The 13,849-nt window shown below is 40.8% G+C and overlaps 1 protein-coding gene across 3 annotated transcripts in view; it reads right to left on the reverse strand.

Moving 5' to 3' along the window:
- Positions 1 to 12,816, reverse strand: part of AIFM1 (apoptosis inducing factor mitochondria associated 1) — a 33,717-nt gene extending 20,901 nt beyond the window's left edge. For 2 of the 3 annotated variants that reach the window (XM_032329630.1, XM_032329629.1), the window contains exons 1-2: positions 12,547 to 12,815; positions 5,827 to 5,969 (exon numbers count right to left, since the gene is read on the reverse strand). In XM_032329630.1, coding sequence (XP_032185521.1) covers positions 5,827 to 5,969; positions 12,547 to 12,652 — 249 coding nt within the window. In that variant the 5' untranslated portion in view covers positions 12,653 to 12,815. Of the gene's footprint in view, positions 1 to 4,477; positions 4,609 to 5,826; positions 5,970 to 12,546 lie in introns of all 3 variants that reach the window. The other variant, XM_032329631.1, reaches the window with a different exon arrangement.
- Positions 12,817 to 13,849: the final 1,033 nt, after the last annotated feature.

A 13,849-nucleotide genomic window follows, 5' to 3' on the forward strand; every position in this document is an offset into this window, starting at 1 on the left:
GACAGAGAGGGAGCAAACACAAGCAGGGGGAGAGGCAGAGGGAGAGGGAGAAGCAGGCTCCCCACGGAGCAGGAACCCTGACGTGGAGCTCAATCCCAGGACCCTGGGACCATGACCTGAATCAGAGGCAGACGTTTACCTGACTGAGCCACCTAGGCACCCCTGAAGAGTATTTCTATGAGCCCTTTACAGAGCAGCACATTAAGCAGTGGGCTGTAATGAGAAAACTGGACCCTAAGACATGGACTTAACAGTATTAAGCCTGGAAATAGCTAACATATGGTATGAATGGGTTAGAAAATTAAGTACAGTATATTGAAAGTGAATGGCTATTCAGTGAATTCACCACTAAATTCATCACATTAATAAACTGAATTCAACTGACATCAATTTCAGGAAAAAAGTTTTTACCTTGCCATCAGATACTATACACGACTCCAGTATTTACCCACACCTTTAAAAAAAATTCTTTTAAGAAAGGGAATTTTACCTAAAAAGATGGCTTAAGCTAATCAACATGAGTGAACAGAGAAATAAACTGGGGTCATGTTCAGATGGAGAGAGATATTTAAAAAAATCTAGATCCCTCGATTTATCTAGAGATAATCTAGATCTCCACCTCTAGAGAGAGATCAAAAAAACTAGACCCAAGAGCTTCACATGTGAGTAGAGCAGATGTATATGTATATGTATGTATGTGTATAGACACACACACCAAATATCTTGAGGTTTAATGGAGAAAGGACAAAAATGAGTGTTGTCATATATTTATATACATATACGTTTATATATCTAGTTTTTAAGTAAATATTCTGATATAAAAATGTTTATAGACATACTAAATAAAAAGTTACTTTTCCCCCAAGTGTTACTGTATTCCAAGTCTGCACAGATTTTGAATTAGTGGTATGAATACATGTCAGATTAAGAAAAACTACAAATCTGTGAAAAATATCACTAGAGACAACTTTTCTAAACAGAGTAATATGGTGGTGTTTATTTGCCTTGAAGAAATCTGAAAGGAAAAAAAGTCATTTAATGAGGCAATGTGATTTTTACCAGTTGAACAACCAGTTGAACAAGTTGGGCAAAGGGCCCCAATACTAAATCTCATTAAATAGTCTAAAGGTCTCAGTGGGTTAAAGCCTCTGACTTTGGCTCAGGTCATGATCCCAGCATCGGCATCCTGGGATCGAGCCCCGCATTGGGCTCTCTGCTCAGCAGGGAGCCTGCTTCCCCCTCTCTCTGCCTGCCTCTATGCCCAGTTGTGATCTCTGTCTGTCAAATAAATAAATAAAATCTTAAAAAAAATAGTCTAAAGGCCACTTAGGCTCTGCTCACTGACAAATAATAGGACTGAGATCAGATCTGTCTACAATCCTAGAGAAAGTCACAAGCAAGATGAGGAGGAATGCCCACATCCACACTAATCAGGAGCTCCTATTTGCAGCCTAAGCCAAAGAAGTGCTGTTCAGATCAGTGCTTTTCAAATTGAGGTTGCAACCCATTAGGGACTGTACAATCAATTAAGTAAGGCTATAATCAGCATTAAAAAACACGAATGAGGGGCGCCTGGGTGGCTCAGTGGATTAAGCCGCTGCCTTCGGCTCAGGTCATGATCTCAGGGTCCTGGGATCGAGTCCCGCATCGGGCTCTCTGCTCGGCAGGGAGCCTGCTTCCCTCTCTCTCTCTCTGCCTGCCTCTCCATCTACTTGTGATTTCTCTCTGTCAAATAAATAAATAAAATCTTTAAAAAAAAAAAAACACGAATGAGGGGCGCCTGGGTGGCTCAGTGGGTTGGGGCCTCTGCCTTCAGCTCAGGTCATGATCTCAGGGTCCTGTGATGGAGCCCCACATCGGGCTCTCTGCTCAGCAGGGAGCCTGCTTCCTCCTCCTCTCTCTCTGCCTGCCTCTCTGCCTACTTGTGATCTGTCAAATAAATAAATAAAATCTATAAAAAAACACGAATAAAACTATCAAAGTATATCACACCTACTATGTTATTTTTGAATTTTGAGTTTTATGTATTTATAGTTATTTAACGGGTTGCCAGATAAAACATAATTTTCTGTGAACTATGGTGAAAAACATAAAAACCACTCGTTTGAAGTACAGACCACAGGGGCGTATGGGTGGCTCAGTTGGTTAAGGGTCTGCCTTTGGCTCAGGTCATGATCCAGAGTCCTGTGTCCCACTCCCTGCTGAGTGGGGAGTCTGCTTCTCCCTCTCCCCTCCCCCCAACTTGCATTATCTCTCCCTCTCTCTCTCAAATAAGTAAATAAAAATCTAGGGGCACCTGGGTGGCTCAGTTACTTAAATGTCTGCCTTTGGCTCAGGTCATGATCCCAGGGTTCTGGGATGGAGTCCCACGCTGGGATCCCTCCTCGGTGGGGAGTCTGCTTGTCCCTCTCCCTCTGCTTCTAACCCTGCTTGTGCTCTCTCTCACTCACTCTCTTTCAAATAAACAAATAAAGTCTTTAAAAAAAAGTCTTAAAAAAAAGTACAGACCCGGAGCAAACATTTCAGAAAAATTTCCCTTGTTCCTTAGTTCTGCTCTCGTAGTTTTGGAGGGTTGGGGGTGGCAGTGGTGGTAAAGAGCTCCCAACTCAGGAGTCACTAAAGTAGTATTTGTACTCAAATTAGGACCACCTCCTCATGTGAGAGAGAAAGGTTATGAAGGAACACCCCTGTGGACTGAATGTCTGTGTCCCCCTCCAATTCACAGGTCGAAGTCCTAAGTCCCAATGTGATGGTATCTGCAGATGGGGCATTAGGGAGGTGATAAAAGTTAAATAAGTAGAGGGCTTAATCCGATAGGGCTGGTGCCCTTATAAGAATATGAGACTCCAGGGGCACCTGGGTGGCTCAGTGGGTTAAGCCTCTGCCTTCGGCTCAGGTCATGATCTCGGGGTCCTGGGATCGAACCCGCATTGGGCTCTCTGCTCAGCGGGGAGCCTGCTTCCCCCCCTTCACCTGCCTCTCTGCCTACTTGTGATCTCTGTCAAATAAATTTTAAAAAATTAAAAAAAAAAGAATAAGAGACTCCAGAGCTCATGCTCACCCTCTTTCTCTCTTTCCTGTGTGAGGAAATAGGAGAAGGTGGTCAAGCCAGGGAGAGAGCTCCTACCAGAACCTGACCATGCTGGCAGCCTGATCTTGGACTTCCAAGTGTCCAGAGTGTGAGAAAATACATTTCTGTTGTTTAAGCCACCCAATCTGTGCTATTTTGTTATGGCAGTCAGAGCAGGCTAACAAACACTAAATAGCTTAGAGCCACATCTCATCAAATCTAAACTCCACAGTTTTAACAGTTCTTGTGAGACTACGACCAATTTCAGAGGATTAAAAACCTAAGTTACCTCAGACCACATTTGAAACGACTTAAAACCCAATATAAAACTTTACAGAATAGTTCAGTAACAGCTGTAGGTAGACAAAAGCTTATCATTTAACCTGAAACCACTATAATCTAGTAGCTTTACTATTACCAGTGTTGGATAAACACAGAGGGCAAGGAGGCATTTAAGTGAATGACTTGAGAGGAACTTGTGCTTCGTAGATATTTCCAAGGCAGAAGAAAGCAACAGTGACTTGTGGCCCTGTCTTGTGGCCTGGCATCAAGAGATTTGCCTGGCCAGCTCTGTGAAGGCCATCCAACTCTGGTACAGCAACATAAACCAGAGGTTTAATAGGTTTCAGCTGTTACAAACGTATCAGATGCAAACACTTTACATCTATTTTTGAATGAATGAGGTGGAACTGATGGCAAAAGTTGAGAGCTAGGAAATGGAAGCGGTAAGGCTCGGAGGGTAGTATCTAAATTATGAATGAGAGGCATTTACCAAAGCAATCTACATGAATGTGTTAGCTTGTACCACTTCAGCCACTAGTTTGACCAAATTAGAGATTACAAAAGGGACACTGCCAAATGAATTTACTTTGAAACAGAGGCTGGGGGTGGGTGGGGAGAATACTGCATTCTGTGGCTTTTTGGACCTCCTCAGAAGCATTCAATAAAATGCCTTTTCACAATAAAAGCAGGTTTGGTTGTTTCTGACAAAACACAAAAATGACATTTTACCTAAAAGGATCCAAAATGGATGGTATTCAGGTTACTTTTATTTGTTTATTTGACATTTACTCTGAGACTATCTTGTTAGGTATGCAGCACTAAAGCACAATATAATTTAGCATCTTAAAAAGACTTATGAACTCGGTAAAAGTTTCAAAGGAAGGGTTAATGATGAGGATTTAAAAATAATCATTAAATGTATGGCTTTACATATAGCTGTTAGGACTTCCAACAGTTTGAAAGATGAGGTTTGAGGGCTTCCTAGTGACTGACAATGTCCCTTTAATAAATACTTAGAAAGCACATGCTGTGAATATTTCATTGTATTCTAATGGATCAAGTTTTCATTAGTGCCATGGTCTCACCCACCCTACCCCGAAATATATTTTAGTGTAAGCATCTTACATAATAAACTCCTGCCCCAGTGACTGTTGCTCCTACAATTAAGAAGTATACTAGGCTGCTGCCATCTTTCACAGAAGCACCTGTAGACGCTAGTGATCTAGAAGGGGATCCTAGATGATGACACTGCACAACTGTAGGTAAAGATAGGCCAAGAAAGAAACAAAAGGAAATAGAAAAAGCACTAAGTATTAATGAAGAAACATTCAACACAAAGGCAGGGAAGCATTTTTGGTTACCCTGTGCTACAAAAGAAAAAAGTGCTGCTCCAGGACTGCAGAAGGATGTGTACTTCCCCAGAGTCTGTTAGTGGCCAGAGCTCACCTGCTTACTCTGGGCTGATTCACAACTGGCAAAAACTGTCTCTTTGTGCATTTGGGAGTCAGGTGAGGGAATGACAATCTACGTAACTTCAAGTCGTTTTCACCTCCCTGTTTTATAACCTAGTGACCAAGGAACGAGATAATTTCACCGTCTTACCAATGTGGAAAGAACTAAAATTATAATGGTATCTAACCACTTGCTCTTGGGGAGTGAAACAAACAGCTTCCTTCAATCAAGGGTGTTATTAGCTGTTATCTAAGTTGGTTCACTCAACCTTACATGCTCCAACTTTAGACTGATCTGCTTAGTCACAGTAAACCCTGCTAAGTTAAAAAAAAAAAAAAGAAAGAAAGAAAAGAGCACCACAGAGTAATTCCTCTGTGACCAACTAAGCTGCTCAGAGTTCATTTAAGGAGATATAACTGTGTTATTATTACATAGCATTTAAAACCGTATTTCTCACCTCACACAGATTCCATTCTAAAATTGGAGATACTAGGCCAAATTCTATAATTTAGTCTTTGGGTGAGATTCTTTGGGTGAGATTCAGGGATAGCTTTTCTTTTAGGAAGACTTAATCTTTTGGACTGAAAGCTGTTGTTATTGTTGTTTAATATCTATCCCAAGCTGAGGAAAAATAAAATATTTAATGAATGGGACAAAATCAAATATTGTGCTAAGGAGCTGCAATGAATTCTCACCTATTCACAGGTTAGTATGTCATATCCAAGAGAAAAAGGTACAATTTTGTGGATTAGTCAAATCTAAGAAAACACAGTGGCTTTCAAGTAATGAGTAAAAAGACAAGTGAAAAGAGCAAAGCTAACCAACAGGAGATTAAATTTCAGTCATTCCCAAATTGGCTCTCACAGGATTATTAGACAGTAGGCACTTTAAAGAAGGCTTTTGGAAATTTTTCCAAAAGGAGAAAGGGGAATTAGTTGCAGAAGTTTTAAAGCAGAGTAGTACAGAGTCTACTAATGGGAGCTGTTTGGCAGCTTCTTTACACAAGCCGCTTTTCTACTTACATATGCACCAGCTCCTATTGTTGATAAGCCCACAATAAGGACTAACACAGAATTATCGATTTTGCCCCCTGATGCACCAGAGCTAGCCATTTGTCTTGTCAGCTGGAGTTCTAGAGGAACATGCCATCGCTGGAACAAGTTGCCTAAGGAACACAATTTATTAAGACACACACACATACAAAAATAAAATAGTTAATACATGTTTATGACTAGAGGGCATTGCATTGTACACGTAAAGACTTACTGCCTAGGCTGCATGATGTTCACTTTTAAATGACTAAGAAAAAAAGTAATCAAAACTGTACAAATAACTGCAGATATCAGATTCCACACACTTTAATTGTTGGGAGTTTTTAATAGGAGTATAATTTAATGCGGCCCAGGGAGGAAATTCACAGCTTCCCAGAAAAGATAATGAAAAACAAATGGGCAGTTCATCAAAACACTTCTCTCCTCACATCCTCACCATAAATGAAGTAATCACAGAGAGATGGCTGAACAGCTACAAAAAGTTAACTACAGACCACCTGGGGGCATTATAATCACCATGTAAGGGGTAATTTAAAGAGCTGGCTCAAACCTTGCACAAAATAGTACAACCCTGCAACACAACCTAACCAGGACACAGTTCAGTCTTTAATGAAAGCTAACGTATCCTGAAGACAGAAATGCTAAAGCACAAAATAAAAAAAAAAATTTAAGTGGATTTATCTTTTCCAATGAACTAAAGAATTTCTGATGATTAGAACAACTCTCACACATGGAAATGAAGGAAGGTCTCAGTACTACCTTCTCTGCTTATGATACTCCTCAAGTTGATTATGACTTAGAGCAGGGGTTTGCAAACTCTTTCTGTAGAGGAGCAGATAGTAAATATTTTCAGCTTTTCAGGCCATATGGTCTCTGCTGATGTTGTGCAAAAGCAGCCACAGACAATTTATAAATGAACGGGCACGGCTGTCTTCTAGTAAAACTTTATGGGCACCAAAATGTGGAGTTTAAATAATTTTCATGTGTCTCAAAAGTTATTTTTAATTTTTTTCACCCACTTAAAAAAATGTAAAAAACCAATCTTAGCTCAAGGGGCTTGCATACAAAAGCACGTGGGTTTGGCCTGTGGGCTGCAATTTGCCAAACCTGATGGAGGGCAGTGGTTCTAATACTTGAACATGTATCAGAACCCTCTGGAGTGTTTGTTAGAACACAGATGGCCAGACCCACCTCCAGAGTTTCTGAGTCAGGATATCTAGAATGGGGGCCCAAGAAATTGCATTTCTAACAGGTTCCCAGGTGATGCTTATCCTGCTTTGAGAACCAACGGTCTAGAGGTAGATTCCTGGTGTGACCAGGCATTAAAAGGTAAACAGAATAGGCAACAGAAGTAGCATTTCATATTAGAAATATGGAGCCTTCCCCCTTGCTTTCACAATTTCAGGGCACAGAAGAGTAAAAACAGGTCCAAACCAGGTCTGCAGTCTCTTACCTGAAATCCTTGGGAACATGGATATTCCAGAACTCAGAATTGTTTGGTTTTAAGTATATATATCAATCATAAAGTAAATAACACCCAGCACAGTAAGAAGCAGCATTCCACAGTCACACACATTAGTGTCTCCATGAAAAATTTCAGAGTGGGATGAACAAAAGATTATAAGGAGCCTTTCTGTCCAGTTTAGGTCAGGTTTCAGTGGCAAATGAGTTATAAAAACCTGATTTTTAGTTCTATTTTCATTTCTGAATTACAGAAAAGAGACTATAAACCTATACCCTTAGAAGTGAAAATGTATTTTTCTTTACTATTTTTATTTCTTACCTGCTTTAGAATCCTTCATCACCACATGAAAAAAAATGGTTTATATTTGGAAATAACAAGTCATGAAAATGAAAACGTGCAAGGATGGAGAAGCTTATCTTGATCTGGGCAAGCTTTTGATTTTCAGAAACCCATAAAATGATTAAGCACCAGAAGTAGAGACTGACAACTTTCAGAGCTTGGTAAATGAAACTGGGTAGAAAAAAATCCAACGTGGTTTAGTTCCATGAATTTAGTTGTGTTCTCCCACCTCTACCCCAAGTTTATTTACTGAAAATAAGTAGTTCAAAAAATTTCTAGAAGATCCTAAATCCAGATGCAACAACTTTGTTTTAATGTAATACTAGTATGTTTATTCTGGTTTTGCTCGCTTTTCACAGATAAAACTGAGTGTAGATTTGGGCAAGTTCAGCAATTTCTGCCTTGATTTATCAAAAAGAAAAAAAAAGACATTTAAAAGTACATTAATTTTTAAAAAAGTAAATTTGTTAACTACCGCCTGAAAAGAAATGTAATATACTATTATTAAGAAACCAAATTTTTTTGGGTTATGGACATTGGGGAGGGTAAGTGATATGGTGAGTGCTGTGAAGTGTGTAAGCCTGATGATTCACAGACCTGTACCCCTGGGGCAAATAATACATTATATGTTAATTAAAAAATTAATAAAAAAAAAGAAACGGAATTTTTACATACTTCCCAAGTGACTTTAATTTTGTAAGAGGTGGTAAGTGTTATATGGATGTTTATATTCCCTGCCTCCCGCCCCCAGTTTTCTTTTACACCTTTCCCCCATTGCTTCAAGATTCTAGAAAACTTCTTATCATGGTTAAACATGTCTTTTCACTTGTCTTGCTTAGGTGGGAAGCCAACTCACTCCTTGACTTCTCATTAGAGCACCAGTCTCTTTTAGATTCTCCTTTAGATTTTCCACAGTCAAGACCACACAGAGAGGTGGCACTTTCTTCCTCACGCTTGGGATTTAATTTTTTTTAATTTGACACATTTATATTATGATTGCCACTGCAGCAATAATTAGCACCTCTATCACATAATTATCATTTCTTTTTAGTGGCTGGAATAATTAAGATCTAGTCTCTTAGGAAGTCTGACTAATACAGTATTGCTGTCTATACTCACTATATTGCTCAAGGATTCAATTCTTGTTATAACTGTATTGAGTGCCTAACACATAGTAGGTGTTTGCTTGATAAGTATTTTTTGGACTAATTAAGGAAGGAAGGAAACAGAAATTCCTTCCAATTCTATGATAAGGATTGCATATTTGAAGAATTCTTTGCAAAGAAGTTTAATCAGGTCTCATTTATTTCAGGTTGCTTAACAATGAATTAGTAACCTCAAACACTAGTGACTAGCATTAGAATAGTACCTAAATTAGCAAGTTCATTTCTGTAGATTTCATAATCTCCTGCTTTTTTTCATACTCCCAGAAAGCCTTTTCCAGAAATAACATCCACACAGTCGAGGCTCTTAGGATTCTCAAATAGTTAAGAGGTCCATGTGCTCTTCAGTCTTGTTTTCTGAATGTCAAACTGTTTTTGAGATGGATAAAACACAAAACAGGACAAGCCTACATGACCTGTCCACTGTAACTATGTGCCTCTATAAGGAATGTAGCAACTATATCCCTTTATCATCTCCCCAACTTTTCTTTAGCATCACCCTTGCTGTTATTTTAGATGAATCACAGTAGTAATAACTAGAGTGTAGTGTGAACCACTCTGAATAAAGGCACCAGAAGAAAAATGATTTAGATGACAAAAAGGCAATCTCACTGTGTTCTACAAAGTTAAGTCCTTCACAGTACTAGGGTTCAGCTACTAAGAATTTATCATGTGCCAGAGACTATCCAAAGCACTGAGGACACAAAAACAGGACCTAATCCTTGGTCTCAGGTAAGTATAGAAGGGGACAATGGCTGCCATTATTCTGAGTATCAGAAAATGGGCTTAATACAAATCACTAGAGACTCAAGGTTGCTCAATCTGTTTAAGCCTTAGAATTTTCTAAACTTGCCTGATCATAAGAATTACATCGGGGCGCCTGGGTGGCTCAGTGGGTTAAGCCGCTGCCTTCGGCTCAGGTCATGATCTCAGGGTCCTGGGATCGAGTCCCGCATCGGGCTCCTGCTTCCCTTCCTCTCTCTCTCTGCCTGCCTCTCTGCCTACTTGTGATCTCTCCCTCTCTCTCTCTCTCTCTCTCTGTCAAATAAATAAATAAATAAATAAATCTTTAAAAAAAAAGAATTACATCAAGGGCCTGTTAAAATAAAATTTCCCAGGGCTCTTTCCAGGACATTCTCATTCACTAGGTTTGGGGTCAGCTCTCTACTTGATTTACTGAGCCAGGTAACTTTTGGAAATATGATCTAGAAAAAAGCTACAATATGCAGCAACTCCCTTAAAATGTTAGGAAATGTCTAGAAAATACAACTTATTAACTGGATGCAGAAAAGGCTGACTTGCCACAGATTTTCTTCTGGAAAGCTTTGCCTCAGCAGAAAAAGTGGGGCTTCTAGGCTTCGGGAAAAAAGTGTCATTTGGCAGTTCCCAGGAGTCTGGATCCTTGCCCACGAGGAGTCCAGTTTCCTTTTTAAGGAGGTGAGAAGGACTCTGAGTAGAGAAAAATGTTTAAACATTTGACCCTCAGGTCAGGGGTCAGTGATCAGTTTGATCACATGGGCAGCACAATGTTTGGTAACCAAATAAAATACCACAGAACAGAAAATATCTATTACTTAACCTATTTGCTCCTCAGTGCCCAATGCAGACATAAAGTAGTCACTATCAATCGCCTTCAATCATTTCTGGAAAGAGGCAGAGCATCCAAATAAAGTAAGTAAACAAAAAAGAACAATTAGGTTTTAAGGCAAAAGGCAGCGTATAATGAAAATGAATCTGACAATGCTGACAGATACGGATGAGATCGTTTCAAGGTGGGTGTCAAGTTTGCTAACATCCTGACAAAGAATTAGAGATGGGAGGAGAAAAAAGAGAAGGGGAAATGGCATATAAACAAAAAGCGCCTCTCCCTTATCTATGCAAAAACATATGGCAGTTGCTACAATGTGAAAAAGAAATTAGATTATAAGCAATTAGTAATCAAGCTACAAAACAGGGTTAGTTCCTAAAAATGACAGAATCATTTCTTTTTGAATTGTAACCCCATCCCGCCCATTTCTAAAGGCATATGATGTCCAAAGGACAAAGAATAAGTGTACGCAAAGAGATGGATGGGTTATGTCAAGAAGTCAAAATATATTCTACAGCAGACTGTCTTCAAGCAAAATCATGCAGTGGAAAAAACCATTTTGAGTCTGTATTTTTCAGTAGTTCTAATATCACCAACCACCTTCAAATATCTAATAAATCAAGATAACTTTAAAAATCCATACTTATTTACATAAGAACTTTTGGTTAGGCTTCAGAGCGCTGGTAAAAGTTGTGAGTTCTAATCAAAATAAGCACACAAAGTCTGAAAGGCTAGTATGGATGAAAATCTTCAGGTTACCTAAGTTTCTGTGTAAATTTCTATACAGCTTACATAGAGCACTATCATTTCAATGCATTTCAATGCATAAAATCCATGCAGATGACACCATAGATGGGATATTAATTTAAAAGCTAAGGCAGAGGTTTTTAAGTTCCAAGAACAATTTGTTTTAGGGTATGTCCTCAGATACACAAATTAGGAAACGTCTTCTTGAGGCATAACAACTGGAAAAACTGTTCAAATGCACATTTGCAAACACTCAAAGGGAGTATTTTCCACATTTTATTTTTAAAGCACCCAGAAGGTGGTTCCACATTGGAAAGGCCTCAAGGATAACTTCTGACATTGCAAATGTGAATGTCCCCAGGTGGTCATTCAAAAATAGATTTAAAAAAACCCAGCACCTCCTACAGGTGGATAATTCATTATCCCCACTAAGTTGTGCAGTTTGAAAATGAGCAAGCCCAAGACATGCTCAAGATTAAGTTCATGGATATCTCATGCACGGTGGGCTAAAGGGGAACTGGATGCATTCTTAACCTTTTGAGGTCAAAATTTAGGAAGCATGTAAAGCTGTGGCAAATGGATTAGGGACCCAGAGACTGGCAAACTATCCTTTGCTCTACCTATTAACTAGGTATGTGACCTTGGGCAAATAATTTCACCTCTCTGTGTCTCCATTTTATTATCTATAAAGTGAGTGGGTTGAGCTTTACCACAAAATCCCTTCCAGCTCTAAAATCTGGTGCAACAACTTCACGGAGAGCAAATACAATGCATTCTGCAAACTGTTTCATTGAAGCATTAAAGACCACCAAAAATTACAAGGACCAGACGTTTCAGATTAATTCTGGGCCGACTCTCCTGGTGTCTGGCGCACAATCGACTGACTCCTTACTTGAATTGCACTGTTTCTCTTTTACAGGGCATTCAAACCTATGGATCTCATCTGGAGTTTGGGAAGCAGAACAGGTAATATACTCATTTACAGAAGGAACTAAGACATCGGGCTTAAATGCCGTGTTTCAAGTCTCGCAATCAGTAAACGACAAAGTCTACTTGACCTCATTGCTCTAAAAAGACAGACTGGAGGTGGCCAGGAGGTGATTTTGGACAATTTTGGAGAAAGCCAACTGTTCTGTTACCCCTGAAGAGCAAACCCTACCAGGAAAAGGCCTCAAGTGGACTACTGGGTTCAAATCCCTTGAAGGTCAGGTCGGCACGGCTTGCGAAACTCATGGTCTGGATCCCGCCAATTCAGAATTCACGCGGCTGTGAGTGGGTTAAGTTTTTCCCGGGAAGGAGGCAGGGGGAAGGACTACGAGGCACAGGGAGCCTACGGAACCCAGGCCCTTGGTCTGCGAGGTTGGGGTTGCCCGGAATGGGTCAGTCACCTGGGAGCCGGTTCCGTTGCCTCGGGCCTCGGACGCACACTGTCCGCACCAAGGGTGCCAGCTTCTGCTTGAAAGCACCTGCTGCCAGGCTTCCACACCGGAACATTTCGGCAACCCGTACTCTGTACCACCTCCTTGCTTTTCTTCTCACGGACCGAACGACGGGTCAAACACCGTGGGCCCCAGCCCGTTCCACCCCCCAGCTCCCCTCACACGCACTCTACGCAGGCTCCTCCTTCCAGCTCCGGGAGGGCATTGGCCAGTTAAACTGGCCTGCTAGAGCAAGGGGAAGGGGAAGCGCGGCTGGAGGCCTAGTGCGCAGGCGTAATACTCAGCGCCGCATTGCGATTGGCTCTTACGGCGAGAGATTTGCGCCTGCGCCTGGCTGCCAGCTCGGTTGCAAAGACCGCGGCGGGAGGTGTTAGCAAGTTTCCACGGCTTGGTAGCAGTGCTTTCCGCTGAGCGAGTTTAGAAAGCTGTCCAAGGAGGGAGCCATGCGGCCTCTCTGCGTGGCGGTTGTGGCCGGTGCTGCCGCTGTGTCAAGGGCGGGAACTGATAACAACACCTTACAAAGCTTGGCCATAGTACCGCATTTTGTTCTCCTGTTTTAGGCTACTAGGTACTAAGCTTTCCGGATTCTCTGGCTATATTCCACTTCCATTCTTTCCATGAGGTCCAAGCCAGAACACCTGGCTTTCCAGATTTGGAATGCACTTCCGTCTTTTGCAAATTACTGGCACTTTCCCACCCAGCCCCTTTTTCTAGAAGTAATCATTCCTTGCTTTCTTTCCCCGTACCGTTTTTATATTGTGCAATTCTATTCCTCGATGCTGTATCAGGGGATGCGGTACTTTCTTACTATTATGGCTTCTGTGCGTGAGAGCAAGGATGCTGGCAAATAGAATTTGTCCTTTGCAGAGAAATTCTAAGCAGGACTTTTGAGTTGTGGGAGGAGTAGGGTGAGGGGCTGAGTGTAAATAGGTGTTCTGACTCTTCCAAATGTAAGGTAAGTCGGAAATAATTTTTTTTACTCTTTTCAAAGCATAAACATAGGCCTTTTTCAAAGTTTGGGGTTACATATTCATTTAGCAGGTATTTAATGAGTTCTTGCCACTTGTACTATACTATGAAAGGGTCTTTGGGGCATGTGGAAAGTATAGGAAGTGGCTACTAGTTGGGGAGATGACACATATTAACATTTAAACAATACGGAGGGTTTCCTAAAGTGCCAGAGCAAGAGAAAGTGTATAGGATGGAGTAGCTAAGGAAAGACTTCATGCAAGTGTTGCTTGAGCTGTGTCTG

Source organism: Mustela erminea, chromosome X, assembly GCF_009829155.1.
Source record: "Mustela erminea isolate mMusErm1 chromosome X, mMusErm1.Pri, whole genome shotgun sequence".
Classification (NCBI taxonomy): Eukaryota; Metazoa; Chordata; class Mammalia; order Carnivora; family Mustelidae; genus Mustela; species Mustela erminea.